The following is a 17,420-nucleotide window of genomic DNA, read 5'->3' as shown; positions in this document are numbered from 1 at the left end:
GGAAGCCCTGGGCGACGATGCTAGAGGGTGTCAGATATCAATTCGCCGGTGCTTGGGGTGCTTCCCTTTATCTGCTCGTGCTTGAGGGACCAGTAGGCCGAGCTTGGTTCCTAGGTGAGCGCTTCCTGAGCCAGGCACTAGGTGTGCCATTACAGACGGTTCCCATCCCACCTCCGCTATCCATGCGGGCTACAGAGAGTCTCTCATCCCAGGAGATCATTGACTTTACGCGAGGTGTAGATGTAGACTTTTTCCTTGAGGAGGGGGACTATACGACTTACATCTAGACGCACCTCATGCCTCCCGTGACAGGTATTTGTGCTCATACAGGAAGGGTGGCTGATGCCCCTTCGACGAGCAGGGCCCGAGCACCGAGGGGTAGGGCTAGAGGGATGCCTCCCGCTAGGCAGAGTTTTGGATGGCCAGAGCTTCCGACCGAGCTGACAGGTTGGCGGCACTCTGGAGAGCCTTATTAGATCTTGATTGAGCCTCCGGTGCTTGGTCACCGATATATCAGGACACCTGATTCACCTCCGGTATGTACTACAGCTTTTATTTTTTCCATTCTTGCTCAGATACTCAGACATTCATTTATTCCAGACACTGATCATTTCAACTTGCATTTGCATCCCTTCGTAGGGTACGTCGAGGGGTTACTCGAGATGTTGGCCTCATTCGAGGGCATGATCTTGAGGAGGGAGGTGATACTCGGCTCCCACGATATTCAGGTAATTTTTCAGTTTTCTTGCATTTCGGTCATCATATTTCTGCTGATATACTGAAACTGACATCTCAACTGAACATTTCCCCACACTGCACTGATACACTACATGTATCGATCATATCTGGCACATTGCATTCACCCACCATATCTGACTTCTGCATGTACTCATTTCGCACACGATACTTGCATCTGATACACATACTGTGGCTGACATATTCAAACTGCCTTTTCAGGTCACACCTTTACCGACAGGACCAATGACAGCAGGAGCAAGACCATCAGCGCCCCCTCCAACAGTAGGGAGAGAGAGACACGCTCTGGCGCGCGGTCGAGGGAGACGTCGAGATCCTATCATGTGCGATGACGATGAGACCAGCGAGACTGAGGAGGCTGGAGATCAGTATGACGAGTCATCCGAGAGCGAAGATGATGATGCTGACTCAGATTCCGCTAGTGGAGATGAGGTTGAGCCAGGTTCTGATGCAGAAGATGACGACTTCGGTTCCGGTTCTGCATCGGGTTCAGACAGCGGTGCGGATGGGGATAGCTCTGCAGAGTCCACGCCACCGAGGAAGAGGACAAAGAGGGCCTCTAGAGCTTGAGATAGCCGGTGCTAATTCATGTGTTTTTGCTTTATTTATTTTTGCTAGTAATGTTAGCACATTGTACAGCTTTAGACAATTTTATTTTCTTAAAAACTTGTACTCTTTGTAAAAAGAAACCATGATTGGAATGAAAACAGCTTTTTGACGAAAACGTGTTGCATTTTATACTCTGAGCATTGCATTACACCATTTTACACAAAAACGGGATTGATGGAAATTGAATATTGTACATTGTCTTGACAATTGCTTAGTCAGGTAATGAACCGACCAACACATAACAAACAGAGTAAAACCACTCAAAGAACAACTAATGCGACAACTCGATAAACGCAACAAATACAAATTGATAAACAAATTGAAACAAACTTGAGAGTGACTCAACAAAACTACTAACACAAACCAGCAGAATGCATCAAGAGTAGAACAAAAACACAAGTTCTTAGCAGTCTCAACACACAGAAAGACCAAAGGAATTTTGTTGGGCACAAATAAGGGCTGTCAGCCACTTAGTGGTGACTGTCGGCCACCAAAAGTGGCCGGTCGACTACTAAAGGTGGCCGGTCGGCCACCTTAACTGGCTAGTCGGCCATTGATGCAAGGAGTCTCCAGATTGCTACCACCTGTCTTCCACTCAGCACCTTATCTTCTACAAAAGTTGGGACTTCGTAGTTTCTTCATTCTAGCTCTGTTTTTGCCACAAATGGAGCCATTCTTCACCAAAAAACTCTCAACTTGGATTGCAACTTTAGATGGCTCAAAAAAAGTGAATTTCCGGGGTTTCAGGATAAATGCACTATTCTCGCTAAGTCGTACCCCGCTGTGTTTTCCGTTCTTTCATGCCGCGGCTAGATGTTGGAACCTGGTTACACATGTTTTCAACTTTGGAGGACAAGAGATATGCCCCATAATCGAAGAATTCCAAGTTTTGATGGAATCCCGGTGTAACGAGGAAATCCTATCCCAGTCCCGTTTTGGCCACATCCAACCTTTAGGACAGATGTGTGGGCTCACTCTACAATATGCTCGATCCTTGGTTCACAACGGAGAACTAGACATTCCCAGTCTCATTCACCGATTTTCTGATATCGGCGACTGCGGAGACCGTCTTTGGCAAAGTTTTTGGCAGCATGCCCTTTGCTTGTGTATGTTGGCCCATTTCCTACTTGCCCCTTTCTTCGGAGGGTCTAGCATTTGCTTGGTCGAAGTTGCCCAAGGCTTGAAAGAGGGCAAGAGTTGTATTGGCTTGACACTAGCTAAGACTTTGATGGGCTTGAATGCTTTTCATCGTCGGGAGACAACCAAGTTCGCAGGAAGTCCACTACTCTTGCAGGTAATGTTTCCCACCCTGCTCACATGTGTTTCTTACATCACTCGGCCCTCAAGTTCTGTTTTTCTCTCTAAAACCCTTTCTCACTTTTTCTCTCCACATACACCTCTATATTCTTTAATCTCTCTTATTTTTCATCACTCCCCAGATATGGCTCATGGACAAGTTGAAGGTAGTGGACTCTCGCCTTGCATATTCGGCACGAGGCTATTTCTTTCACCAACAGCTAGTTGATTTCCCAAATGAGGGGTGGTGGTGCCATTGGATGTGCAACAGGTCTGCCGTTGACATTTGCTTAGCGTTGCCCCTAGTTTGATCTGCCTAAGATGAGCTACAGCATGGCCCGGAAACCTGGCATTCAGTTGATTAGCTTGACACACTGTGTCTTCTACTTTTCATTCTAGTTCAGGCATCAGTTCGGGCACGACCAGACCTGCACAGAAGAGGGGATAGAGTACCCGACTCCATTTCTAATCCGAGGTTCATAACTAGATCGATATCCCACTACATGGAGGACAAGAGAACTTCTGGCACCCGCTCCCAATTTTAGTTGCGCCTTTTCTGAAAAATACATAGCTTGGCTCGAGGATGAAGCGCAAACCGGGCCTACTTTAGCATCTGAAGCTTCCACAAGCTCTGGGAGGGGACACAAGAACACCTGACTCATCAATGCCCCAAGTTTATTGCTTTAATCTATACTTTCAAGTTTTCCTTTCGAATGTAATAAAGTAAATTTGATTTGCATCAAGAGTTAGAGAACTTTGTATTGAAATCAATGAAATTGAAGTTGTGGGCACTGAAAATTTTTCGTTTGGTCCAAAAATGGTCTAAGTTGTAAAAAGATTAATTTGAACAAAATCAACTTTTATTAAAACTTTTCAAAACCATCTTCGATAAGGATCATAACTGGACACACCCGAAATCTATCCTTGAGATGTACAACCACAAATCTAGCAAACGGAAAGTTGCCCCTTGTCTGAATAGCACTGCACTGCACTATAACCAGATCTCATAGTGAAGACCACAACCAAACTCTTGGATGCAGAAAAGACAAAGATGGCCAAAACAATCTCATGGACATAGTTGATTTGGAAGTGTTTATGGCTGGACTTCAGAATGAAGTTGCCTACGTATCCCAAAGATGGGAACCAAGCCTTATGTAGTTTGGTTCTGGTTCACTCAGGTATTAACACTCTCCTTTTGCGCTCTAACTTTTGCCAAGGCCGCCCTTTTTGGGTTTTCAACCTTGTAAGCTCAGTTTTTCTTTTTTTTTCTAATTTTTTGTGCTCTAACTTTTGCCCAGGTCGCCCTTTCAGGTTTTCGGCCTAGCGAGCCTCTCAAGGGTAATATTTCTTTAACTTGTCCATGTTGATTGGTTGGGAGAATTCGAGGCCATCTAGGTCCATAAGAATGACAGCTCCACCCGACCAAATTGATTTGATGATGTAAGGACCAGTCCAATTGGGTCTAAACTTGCCCCTAGGGTCATGGATGGGAGTTCGGTTGTCTTTGAGAACCAAATCCCCTTCTTTCAGATTCTGGACTTAACTTTCTTGTTGAAAGCCCTGGCGATTCTACGTTGATAAGCTTGGACATGGTATAGGGCTTTCAACATTCTCTCGTCGAACAACATTAGTTCATCAAATTTGCTTTGCTGCCAATCCGCTTCTGCTATCTGGCACTCAGCCATAACTCGCAGCGACGGAACCTCAACTTCAATAGGCAAAATAGTTTCCATCCCATAAACCAGAGAGTACGGAGTTACCCCAATAAATGTCCGAATTGATGTCCTGTACCCCCAAAGAGCAAATGGTAACTTATCTGGCCAGTCCCTGTAGGTTTATACCATCTTCTATAAAATGTGTTTGATGTTCTTGTTAGCGGCCTCAACAGCTCCGTTTGTTTGCAGTCGATATGTGGATGACTTATGAAAAGACACGTTGTATTTTTCCAACAAGTCGATCACTTCTTTCTTAAAGTGGGAACCATTATCCGAGATGATCTCATTCAGGACCGCAAAACGACAGATGATGTTATTCCTGATGAACTTGGCTACGTGTGACGCTTTCAGCACTACGTAGGATTGGGCCTCGATCCACTTTGTAAAATAGTCTATTGCCACCAGGATATACTCATGCCCATTTGACCTCTTCGGAGTAACTGCCCCAATAACATCAATTTCCCAGACTGAAAATGGCCATAGTGAAGTCATGTTACAGCATCAACGGCGGGATGTTCATGCGATTTGCATGAATTTGGCATTTGTGGCATCGCCGAACAAAGCAGATACAATTCTCCTCCATGGTTGACCAGTAGTAATCCTGCCTGAGAATTTTCTGAGCTAGTATTACCCCGCTCATGTGCGAACCGCACTCTCCTCCGTGGATGGCCTCCATTAAGCGCTTCGAATCTTCTGCATCAACACACAGCTTGTGCATTCCCAGATGGCCTCGTTTATACAATTTATCCTCGCAGATGATAAACTGAGCAACCATTTGTTGTATTGCCCTTTTATCTTTGGCATTTGCCCCTAGTAGATAAGCCTCATTTTCCAAGAAGTTCCAGATGTCATGATACCAGGGGTTCTGATCTTGTACTTCATCTAACGTGACAATCAACTCGTAGGCCAACACATACCTCTGTTCAATAATGATTGGACGCATCCAGACTTCTGAAGGGATGTCTATCATGGAAGATTAAGTTGATAAAGCGTTAGCGAACTTGTTGCTCTCTCTTAGCAAATGCGTGAAAGTTAACTTCTCAAACCTGGGAATCAGCACGTCCAGGGTTTGATGATAGATTTTCATCATTTCTTCCTTAACCTTCCAGTCTCCTTTTGCTTGAGACCCAACTAGGTTCGAGTCCCCAATGACGTCCAACCATTTTGCCCCTAGTTCTAGGGCAGCTTCCAAGCTAGCGATACATGCCTCGTATTCTACTTCGTTGTTTGATACCTTGAACTGGAGTTTGAAAGGTAAAGGTATATGGGAATTGTCGGGTGCTATCAGCAACACCCCTATCCCATAACCGTATTGATTAGACGCTCCGTCAAAGTACATAGTCCAAACCTTTTTCTCGACCTGCAAAATGGCCTCATCTGGGAATAAGTACTCTACTGCTTCATCTCCTTTCACTGGGTGGTCGGCTAGGAATTCTGCTACTGCTTTTCCCTTCACAGATTTGCGAGTCATATACTTCAAATCAAATTCGGAGAGAAGAAGCAACTAACGGGCTAGCCTACCCGTAAGTGCTGGTTTCTCGAAGAGATATTTGATGGGATTTAATCTCGACACTAGAATTACAGAGTGAGCTAACAGGTAGTACCTCAATTTCCTGATAGCCCGTACCAAGGCCAAGCAAGCCTTCTCGAGCGGGGTGTAGCGGATCTCATATTCCAATATCTTCTTGCTCGGGTAATAGATGGCTTTCTCCACTCTATCCTCAGATTCCTGCGCAAGCATGCAACCCATAGTCGTGTCAGTTACTGATAGATACAAAATCAATGGCTTTCCCGGCTCTGGCGGCGACAACACGAGCGGGTTCTGAAGGTACTGCTTGATCGGTTCAAAAGCAACCTGGCATCGGTCATTCTATTGGAATTTCTTTCCTTTCTTCAAGAGACCAAATAGTGGTTCACAAGTCAAGGTTAATTTTGCAATAAACCGTCTTATGAATTGCACTTTTCCCAGAAAGCCTCGCACCTCCTTTTCAGTCTTTGGTGGTGGCATTTCTAGTATGGCCTTGATTTTGGAAGGATTAACCTCAATGTCCCTCTACGTAATCAAGAACCCTAGCATCTTCCTTGTTGTGACACCAAAAGTGCATTTCTGTGGATTCAGCCTCAACCGATATTCTCTAATCCGTTGGAAAAATTTCTTCAAGGCGGTGTAGTGGCCCTGTCTTTCCTTGGACTTGACAATCATGTTGTCCACATACACCTCAACCTTTTTGTGGATCATATCATGCAAGATCATGGTTGCAACCCGTTGATAAGTAGTCCCAGCATTTTTCAGACCGAATGGCATCACCCTGTACCAATAGGTTCCCCACGGCATGGCACTACTACAAAAATAGTTAAAGATCACACTTTGACAAAAAAAAATATCTCACTTTTATTGAAAGTGTGATAAAAAAAATTAGATTGATATTTTAATCACACTTAATTTGATTAAGTGTGATAATATTTGTTTTTTATGTCACTTTTCAATTAAGTGTGATTATATATACATTTTTTTAATCACACCTTCTAATTAAAGTGTGATTACATATATACTATTACTTTTTAATCACACTTTTTAAATAAGTGTGATTATATATATATTTTTAATCACACATTCTAATTAAAGTGTGATTATTTATATATTTTTTAATCACACCTTCTAATTAAAGTATGATTATATATACACTACTACTTTTTAATCACACTTTTTAAATGAGTGTGATTATATATATATTTTTTAATCACACATTCTAATTAAAGTGTGATTATTTATATTTTTTTAATCACACATTCTAATTAAAGTGTGATTATATATACCCTACTACTTTTTAATCACACTTATTTAAAAAGTGTGATTATATATTTTTTTTTTCTAATTAAAATGTGATTATATATATATATATATATATCTTTAATCACACATTCTAATGGAAGTAAATAAATAAATAAATAAGAAAAAAGCGCTAAAATGAAATTTTGGGCGCCAATATTTTTTCCCCAAAATTACTATTTTGATGGAACATCACAAGGTTTCAATCTCTCTCTCTCTATCTGATGATGATGAAGGCCAAATCAATTGCTAGGGTGATCATCTCATCTCTTCTCTTTGGTTGCTAGGGTTACTGAACCAATCGACTACTAGGTTTGCTTCTTCTCCTCCACTCTCTCCCTCTCACTCTCTCTCTCTTCTGAATCTAAAACTATTTTCCGAATCTTTGAAGCTATCTAATATCTATCTATGTTTTTCTCGCATAGCCCTAAAGTTGTTCAACATCAATCGGTTTAGGGTAAACGAAAGTTGCGACTCTTATTTTTGAACAGAGCTTCGATTCTTCTTCTTCTTCAACATAGCTTCGACTTGCAGCCCTAACAGGTTAGTTTCGACGTTTCTTCTTCTTCTTCTTCTTCTTCTTCTTCTTCTTCTCTATTAAATTTCACCCTGACAGCCCTAACAGGTTTCTGGACTGTTAAATTTCACCAATCGAAGCCAATTAGTTGTTCGCATTAGGCAGTACCAGTGAGATTTTACTTCATTCTTTCCAAATGACCTAAATATGAGCAAATAGCAAAATGAGGAATCAGTAAAAACCAAATTTTGAATCCTTTTTTTTTCTTCTATATTTTCTGAAATAATTTTTATCTTTTTTTTTTGTTCTATATTTTCGAGCGAATTTCTTAGAAACAGAGCATTTTAATGGACTATTTTAAACACTTGTCTGAGTTTCAAAAAACTCGTTTCATGAAAACATCGAAAACAATAAAGTTTTTATAACTGATTGTAATCTGTTCTGATTGTAATTGTTGCTTTATTCTTGCCATCACTACGCAATTGCGTATTATTTTTTTAATCTTATTATTTTATTAATCATCTTTGTTGAAATTAGCTGCTACTGTTTCTTCTTCTTTTTATTATTTTTTATTTTTATAAGTAATGATGAAATGGGTATCTGTTGTGGTGGATGATTGGTGTTTGTTGTAATGCCTCTTAAAAAAATTATTTTCAGTTATTTGACAATTTGTGATGACAAAGGTTTGAATTATGGAGAAAGCTATATCAATGGTGCTATGATGTATGCATATTATATATATCTATATATATTGGCAATAAAAGAAAAAATGGTTTATTAGGCTTTTATGAGATAATTGATAGTGAGGGTCTTGGTTAGTAATAACAGGGTAAAATTTATGTCCAGTGCTTTGACATAGTGTGAGATTGAAACACAAATTGTCCCAATCTAATATATCAAATCTAAAATTTAAACATTTTTTTTCCTAATATAGTTTCGATTGATATTCATGTTTTTGTTTGCTTCTGTTGATCAATGAAAAGGAGCCAAGCATATGAAGCTAATATCAAGCTATCCTCTGCCAACCTGCCATACTGCCACAGCTATAGGGCAATGTAAAAACAGATGATCAATGCTTTCCTCATTCATCTTAATGCATAATGCTAATTGCTAAGAGATCCATTTGAAGAACATAGTGCCTAATTGAAGTAGCAAGCCTCTAACAATGGGTGGCTGATACTTTAACTGAGATAATGAAAAATCATTTCAACTTGTTGTGGGTGATTGTTGTGGGTCCAGCCCATAATGGTACTAATTGCATTGGATAGAGAGTACAGCAATTTGTCGGATAATAGCTTTGGAAAGATGTATATGATGACTTCTTTCGAAAACTATTATCTGGCCATTATGCAATGTAATTATTACTATTATGTACTGGAACCACAAGTAGTGCATATTAAAATGATATGTTTTCAATTTCACACTTCTGTTATAGTTGAGTCATTTTACTCATATTGTTAACAAATTTTGCAGCTCCAATCTAAAGCCATTGGTATTGGACCAAGATATCGTGAAAAAGATATGGACAACATGGCCCAGATATTCAGGCATGAAGAATTGCTAGAAACATGGTATACTCAGTTTTTTGAGAGGTATAAAGCTACTAAACCATATAGGTTATCATTTGGGGATTGGGAAACAGACAAGCGTACACCTGAGCTGATGTCTACTTATCTTAAAACCCTCAAGAAGCATAAGAGAAGACGAGTAGCATTTAAGGAAGATGAAACTAATGGTTTTGGCAATCCCATGTTAGAAAATGGATCAAACATGCTCCGAAATTCGGTTTTAAATGACAATGATGCAATTGATGATGATACATATTTTTTCCCTGAAACGATGTGTCCATTTAATTGTGTCCCTGATAGTGCTCTTCCTCACATAAACCGAGTGGAAGAAAACCACAAAGTGGATTTTAATGGTGTTCTTGATATGCTGCCCCAAATTATGACAAGGAGCCCTATTATGATTGAGAGGCTTGGTATTAGACCAGAATACCTGAGCATGGAACAATGAGGGAATCAATGTCGTGGAAAAAATGGATCTCATGGAAACAGGAAACTTCTCAGTCAAGAGCAAGCATCAGAGATGTCTAGAAAAGTGATAGCTCGTGTGCTAACAAATGTGGGGTTTGAAGCTTCTTCAGAAGTCCCAATGGAAGTCTTGTCTCAGTTGCTGAGTTGTCATATTGGTAAGCTAGGCTGTATCTTGAAAGTCCTTTCTGATAGTTACAGAAACAGTGCTCAGCCATCGAACTACTCAAGATGTTCCTTCAAACAGCGGGGTATAGGTGAGTGAAGCTGTTTTTATGTTATAAGCTTGAATTTGATTGGTTTTTTTTATTTACGTTTGTTTAGTAGACTATTGGCTTTGAATTTCTGATAAAGTAGAAATGAACTCTGAAGTAGGATATTGGTGGAAAAAAATTATTTATGCAGTATATATGGGAAGCAATTTGTTTGAATTCCTCTTGGGTTGACCTTGAATTCTGTTCTAGGCAGGCTTGGTCTGGTTTAAATTTTATCAAATCTGGTATCAAATAGTGAACTATGTTACTTTATTTAGGTATATATGATTTTTGTCCATGGAAAATTGGAATCAATGTTGTGCTATTTTAGGTATGTTATGCATGTTTGGGATCTTTATGTGCATGATAATGTGCTCACATGTATCATTTGTTTTGTGACTCTTTCTACGTTTACTTCATTAGTCTCTCTCGTTAAGTTTTGATTCATGAACTGTCATTTCTTGAAAGTTGTTATATATCTGGCTTCTCTCTCTCTCTCTCTTTCTCTCTCTCTCTCTCTCTCCCTCTCATCACAATTATCTAACCTATTTTCCCCTTCTATCATTACGTATTTTCCCCTTCCATCATTAGTAATCTTGGGGCTTTAGCAGAGCTCGTGAAGGGTAGTATGAGGAATTCTGTGCAACAAAACTCATCAACAAATGCAGGTTATCCAGTCACAGATAGAGTCACAGCAGCAGGCGCCCCTTCGACAACCCCAGCAAGTATGTCTATCTACTTTTCTTGCCTTTCTATAGGGAAGTGCTCTGCTTCTGGTTCTATAGTGCATGTAGTTGTTTGTGTGGTGGTTAGAATCGTGTGATTCACGATTCGATTCTTACTGTTTGATGTGATTTCCCACCAAAATGTTCTGAATCATGCTGTTGAATGAAAAATTGAGTGAAACTGATGCAGTTTGCATTTACAGTTTATAATATTCCTGATTTTTACTAGGGTCTTGGAATTTGTTGCTTTTAATTTGGAAGATAGCAGTAAGATGATGAAAATGATTGCTCTGGTGGTGTGACTCTACAGATACCAAGAATGTGAATGTAACTACTATCTAATCATTATTACAGTGCTTTACATATGCTTTTACAAGGCAATTAAATGCTTTCCAGACTGGTGATATGTTATTTGGCATGTAAGAGACTTTGTTTAAATGCTGTATAGAGTTGCAAACTATGTTCATGTTAATGTTTACTACATATTGTTCTTCATTAGATGTTTCTAAACATGAAAGGACGATGTTTCAGAATTTGCTATCTTATGGTGTCACTTCTTACACATTGTCTTCCATTAAAATGCTTCTTAATAAGCAATCATGCCCTTGTTTTTCATAGGTTAATTTAAAACCAAAGGTTCCAACCAAAGCTGTATGTGCAGAGTATCTTGAGTTGAGAAAAGAAATATTGACTTTATTGAATCTTCAGAAACAGGTACTTCTACCTAAGGTTCATCTTGAATTTGCATCTTTTTTCATTGTTCAAATATTTATATAATTTAAGTTTGCAAATGTTCTGCTGTGCTTTGACTGATATTTCAAGGTTGTGAATTTTTTTTATTGTGCTTTGCCTTTTTATGGTGGTGTTTGGGAAGTTGGTTCCCAAATTTTTTTCTCATTTTTTCCACTAAAAGACAGAAGTTTTGCAAAACCAAAAAAAACACATCCAAACAAAATATCACATCCAACCCCATAATCATTTCACTTTTTCTCTCACAAACATCACATCCAACCACATAAAAACCCAACTATCTTCCCAAACACTAAAAATTTTTTATCTCATAAAAACCTACATCTACTAAAATCTACATAAAAACTCACTTCCCAAACACCATCATAGTTTATAGAATCCTTAAAGTGACTTTAGGCCATGTTTGGATCTTAGATTTATTGAGGGAAAGCAAAATGAAATAAAAAAAGATAGGAAACGAGACTAAAGTAAAAGGAGTTAAATTTATTTATTTATTTTTTAATGCTTTATCTGATAGAAACAACTTCTTGAATAAACTTGCAATCTTCACATTTACCAGCAACTTATAGCAAATTAAACTAGTAAATCTCTAAATTCCTAACTTCCACAAACTTAATATCCTGTGAAGTTCTCTTGTTGCCTTTTGATTTAATATCTTGTGTTTCCTTCTCTTTGTTTCAGATATTGATTGTGGTAGCACTTGGGTTTCAAAGTTTGTCTGTTTTATTTGTTTCTAATGGCGGTATGTTAGACAATGACACATCGAATGGAATGATGAGAAATCTGCTCCTTTCTTTCTTTCTTTTCCTTTTGCTTATGTTCTTACTTGGGCCATTGTTTAGATTGAGAAGCTTTTTAAAGATGAAGCTATAGAAGAAAAGGGTGAGCGAGCTAATGTTTCTAGTCACTCTCAAGTTTGTAGCCAATGTTTCTAGTGACCTTCAGCAATTCGTAATATAAATCCCCTTGTTTATGTCAAGTTCTTCTTTAGCCATCCTATAATTTTTAATAATTTTAGAATTATACATATCATTCATGGCTCTGTTAACATTTGTTGTTATGCATAAGGGGTTTTGTCTAGTTCTACTCTGTGATGCTTATTCCCATTTTTTTATTTGTTACCTTCCCCAAGTAAGTATGTGAGATTTAGTTAACTAACTCCAAAATCCTATTTGTTCAGAATGATGAATAAATTATGGGCTCGTTTTATCGAGTATAGACCTTAATCTTGTTCGAGAATTTTCATCAGCGTTGGATATCACAACTTTCATCTTATTTTTTAATTGACTTTATTGTATTTTTCTAGATGGATGATGATTATTATTCAGAATATGTTGTTTCTAGCATTTCAATATCTAATGATTATCTTATGAAAATCCTGATAATGGAAGGGACTCAGTTTATTGGTGTGTTTTTGTCAGGACTTCTTGTAAAAGAAGGCCACCAGGTATCAATCCTATTGGGGGCAGTTTAACAACTGGATAAATTACATTATTTTTGGTGTGATCTAAATGTAAGTTTATAAATTAATTAGTAAGTTTATTCATATGCTTCTGGCGGTTTTTAAATTAATTTGTTTTTTTATTTTTCAGGTCAAAAATTTCTTGGAGAGATGCAAAATATGGTCAAAGAATTCAAGAACTTATTTTTTTCAAGTTTTTTATTTTTTATTTTTTAATGTATGTAATCAAAGTTAATTTTTTTTTTTTATTAATTTCTTTGTATATACTTTTAAACATTAAACTTTCATTTATGAAATATATGATATTATTTCATTCAATATATGGTTGTGATTCGAAATATAGTATATAGTGTGTATTACATTATTCAAATGCGCGTGCAAAAATAATATTGATTATTCTTTAAATATGTCAATTTTTTTTTTATCACAGGTTTTATTAGTTATTAATCACACTTAAAAGATGTGATCTAAATGTTTTTAATCACACTTAAAAGGTGTGAACTAAAGTCTTTAATCACACTTAAAAGGTGTGATCTAAATGTTTTTAACCACACTTAAAAGGTGTGATCTAAATGTTTTTAATCACACTTAAAAGGTGTGATCTAAAGTTTTTAATCACACTTAAAAGGTGTGAACTAAAGTTTTTAATCACACTTAAAAGGTGTGATCTAAATATTTTTAATCACACTTAAAAGGTGTGATCTAAATGTTTTTAACCACACTTAAAAGGTGTGATCTAAATGTTTTTAATCACACTTAAAAGGTGTGATCTAAATATTATTAATCACACTTAAAAGATGTGATGAAAGCATTTTTTAATGACACTTAAAAAGTGTGATTAAAAATGACCATTTTTAATCACTCCTAAAGACCACACTTTAATAAAACTTAAAAGGTGTGATTAAAAAACATACATCACACCAAAAAAGTGTGATCTTTATCTATATTTGTAGTAGTGTGGTGAAAGCAATATTCTCCCTATCCTCAGGTGCCATCAAGATCTGGTTGTACCTGAAATACCCATCCATAAAGGAGAGCAACGCATGGCCTGCAGTGAAATCCACCAATTCGTCGATGTGCGGTAGAGGAAAGTCGTCCTTCGGACTAGCTTTGTTCAGATCTCTGAAATCCACACACACCCGAATTCTGCCATCTTTCTTCAGCACCGAAACAATGTTGACCAAGTAAGATACTCAGATACTAGCAAGAACCCTGCATCTATCTGCTTGGTGACCTCTTCCTTGATTCTCAAAGCCCAATCCGGGCGTATTCTCTGAAGCTTCTACTTGACGGGTCGGGCCTCAGGGTCAAGAGGGATCCGGTGTTGTACAATCTCAGGATCGATTCCAGGCATGTCTTCGTAGGACCACGCAAAAACATCTTTGAAATCTTTTAATAAAGCGACTAAGCGCTCGCGTTCCTCTGAAGACAACGTAGATCCAATCCGGACCAGACGCGGATCCTTCTCAGTGCCCACATTAATTGAAATGATTTCATCAACCAGAGATTTTACAAACCTCTCATCTTCTCGATCAATCAAATGTTTTAAAACCATAGAAATTCCTTCCTCGTCGTTTTTATCAAAATTTTGAAAGTCATGATCAATGCAATATACAAGTGGCACATAAAAGTACTCAGAAACAACAGTGGTACCATTCTCATTCACAATTTCCTAGGGGTGAGCATAGTTCGGATTGGGAGAAAACTAGGACCAATCTGTTATCTACGATTCTTGAAAAATTAAAACCAATCCAATCCGTTTAAATTGTTGAACCAATCCATTAAAACACGGATTGGATCAGTTTAGGACCACGGATTTAAATAATTAAATAACAAAAAAAATATACAGCACAATATGGGTGGACAGCCTCTTATTTTGCCATATGTCGTTACAAAAGCTTATTATCAACATATGTACTAATATCTAATATCTATACACATACACAGATGATTGATTATCTTCATGATTGAACAAGTAGAACAAACAATAATGCTAGAACACTCACAAATGTACCAACAAACAAACCAACTAAGATACAAGAATTGCATGTTGACATAAGGTTCACATTTACCAATGTAGTTAATATGATTGTTAGTGTCTCGAACATTATTGGTAAAACAAATTATGATGATGTCTCCTATAAATCAGAAACTGACCATTTCCATGAGCAGACACCTTGGTAGTAATACCAGCAAACCCAGTATAAACCTTCTACATATCTCAAAACATCCATTCTAAGCAAACAACATCCCTTCCAAGCAAACACACATCAACAATAGTGGCTAATAACCACCAAATTCAATAGTAGTAGACATTACATTTCTTTTTCCACAAATTCTAAGCAAACAGATATAAAATAGTTTTAGACAAAAACAAATAAACAAACAAAAGCATGTTGACAGTAGCACAGCTTAATGATGACAAACAAAAGCACCACAATAGCGCAGCAGCGCAACAACAGCAGTAATAGCAAATTCCACATCACAACAAACCAAATCATTTTCCAGCAGCTATGTTAACATTGGTCAGAGCTGCAAAAAAATTAATTTCAGTTTAAAATAAAAAATAACACAATACATGAATGGAATTTAAATGATAAATTGAATATTAGAATTCTATTACCTCTTTCTATGTCCTCCAAATCTGCAAAGTTTTCTTCCATCTGAAGTGGCAATGGCGAAGCACGCAACCAATCTTGTGTACAAATTAAACTTTCAACAAGTTTTGGAGTAAGAGAACTACGAAATTGGTCAAAGATACGACCTCCTGTGCTGAAAGTAGACTTGGAAGCAACAATAGAGACAAGAATGGCCAAAATGTCCCTTGCAACTTGAGAAAGAACTTTATATCTTGAAGAATTTGTCTTCCACCAACTTAAGATGTCAAAGTTAGCAACTTCCTTTTCACAAGATTCTTCCAAATACCTATCTACTGCTGACTTTCCTCCATCACCTTTTTTTTCCTCCAAAAGCTTTTGAAATTTTGTCATAAGAGACACTTGGTGCTCACTTACACCAATGTTTACTTGATCAACAATGTCTACCTCATGAACCATTTCATTGGAAGATGAAGCAACTGTCTCAAACTATTTATACTTATCAAAAATGTTATTCAAAGTCTCTGTTACTTTTTGAGTGAGCTCACTCACCATGGCAGGTTGATAAACTTCAAAATAACAAAACCTCACATACTTCAACTTATAACAAGGATCTAACACAACAGCAATCAATAACATCATATTTATTTTTTCAATTTTTCCTCAATACTTGTCAAATTTAGTCTTCATTTTTATTGCCATGGCTTTTAAAGAAAGATCTAAACTCTTTCCCCATTCAGTTAAGGCACTTTCTATAGCACAAACTTTAGTGAAGTACAAGTTGGAAGTGACATACAAAGAACTAGACAAACGAACAGTTGCATCATAAAACTTTTGTAAAAATTGTGTAAAAACATGAGTATCTTCCCAATCTTGAGTAGTAGAATAAGTTCTAGTTTGAAATGTGGATCTTCATCCTCTAATCTCTCAAATACTTTTTGAAACTTTGTTGCAATATCTAGCATTAGATATGTGGAGTTCCACCTAGTTTGAACATCTAGACACAACAAGCTTTTACATGTTACCCTCTCTGTTTCAGCACATGTCCTGAAATATTGCTCTCATTGTGGAGAACTCCTTACATACTTCACCGCATCACGAATTTGAGTTATTGAATCTTTTATTTCACTTAACGCATCATTGACAATTAAATTAATTATATGGGCACAACACCTCATATGTAAGTACTCACCTCTTAAAATCAAAGAGTCACTATTTTTTGAAAACTTCCTTTTCACATATGCAATAGCTACATCATTTGCACTTGCATTATCCATAGTGATTGTACTAATCTTCTCTATACCCCAATCAACTAAACATGATTCCACTGCCTTACCAATTGCCTCCCCCTTGTGACTAGAAATCACACTAAAGTTGAGAATTCTTTTTTGCAAATTCCAGTCTTTATCAATAAAGTGGGCTGTTAGGCACATGTATGAAACATTTTGTAGAGATGTCCATGAATCCGTAGTGAGACAAAGTCTATAGTTTGCATTCTTTAACACATTTTTCAATTTTTTCTTCTCACTACAATATAAATCCACAATATCCCTTGCCACTGTAAAGCGTGAAAACTTTTTGAAATTAGGTTGCATCACACTACAAAATTGAAGGAATCCTTCACGCTCTACAAACCTAAATGGCAACTCATCAGTGATTACCATTTTAACAAGTGAATCCCTACATGCTTGTTGATCAAATTTCCAAACTCCAAGAGTTTTTTCACCTTTGGTTACAGATTGAAATGCCAAAGTCTTTTGTTTTTTATTTTCTTTATTCTAACGAGACTTAGGACAATTTGCAATATGTTTTCTCAAAGTGCTAGTTCCATTTGCACTAATCCAAGCATAACAAGCTTTACAATGGTTACATTTAA

The 17,420-nt window shown here is 37.4% G+C and overlaps 1 protein-coding gene across 2 annotated transcripts; it reads left to right on the top strand.

The window, feature by feature from the left end:
• Positions 1-7,354: 7,354 nt before the first annotated feature.
• LOC145802912 (uncharacterized) lies at positions 7,355-13,267 on the top strand. Of its 2 annotated transcripts, XR_014344686.1 has the most exons (7): positions 7,355-7,518; positions 7,632-7,749; positions 9,197-10,013; positions 10,602-10,735; positions 11,354-11,449; positions 12,907-12,998; positions 13,078-13,267. XR_014344686.1 is itself a non-coding variant. In XM_082895744.1 (3 exons), the coding sequence occupies exons 1-3, from the start codon at positions 10,673-10,675 to the stop codon at positions 12,356-12,358; spliced, it is 351 nt and encodes a 116-aa protein (XP_082751870.1). In that variant the 5' UTR covers positions 10,635-10,672; the 3' UTR covers positions 12,359-12,397. The 2 variants fall into 2 exon arrangements, 1 of the variants encoding a protein (XP_082751870.1); XM_082895744.1 differs by lacking the exons at positions 7,355-7,518; positions 7,632-7,749; positions 9,197-10,013; positions 12,907-12,998; positions 13,078-13,267 and adding an exon at positions 12,167-12,397 and having other exon boundaries at positions 10,635-10,735.
• Positions 13,268-17,420: the final 4,153 nt, after the last annotated feature.

This window comes from Camellia sinensis, chromosome 11 (genome assembly GCF_055761805.1).
Source record: "Camellia sinensis isolate YWXY chromosome 11, ASM5576180v1, whole genome shotgun sequence".
In the NCBI taxonomy this organism is placed as follows: Eukaryota; Viridiplantae; Streptophyta; class Magnoliopsida; order Ericales; family Theaceae; genus Camellia; species Camellia sinensis.
This window is presented reverse-complemented; position numbering and strand designations above follow the sequence as displayed.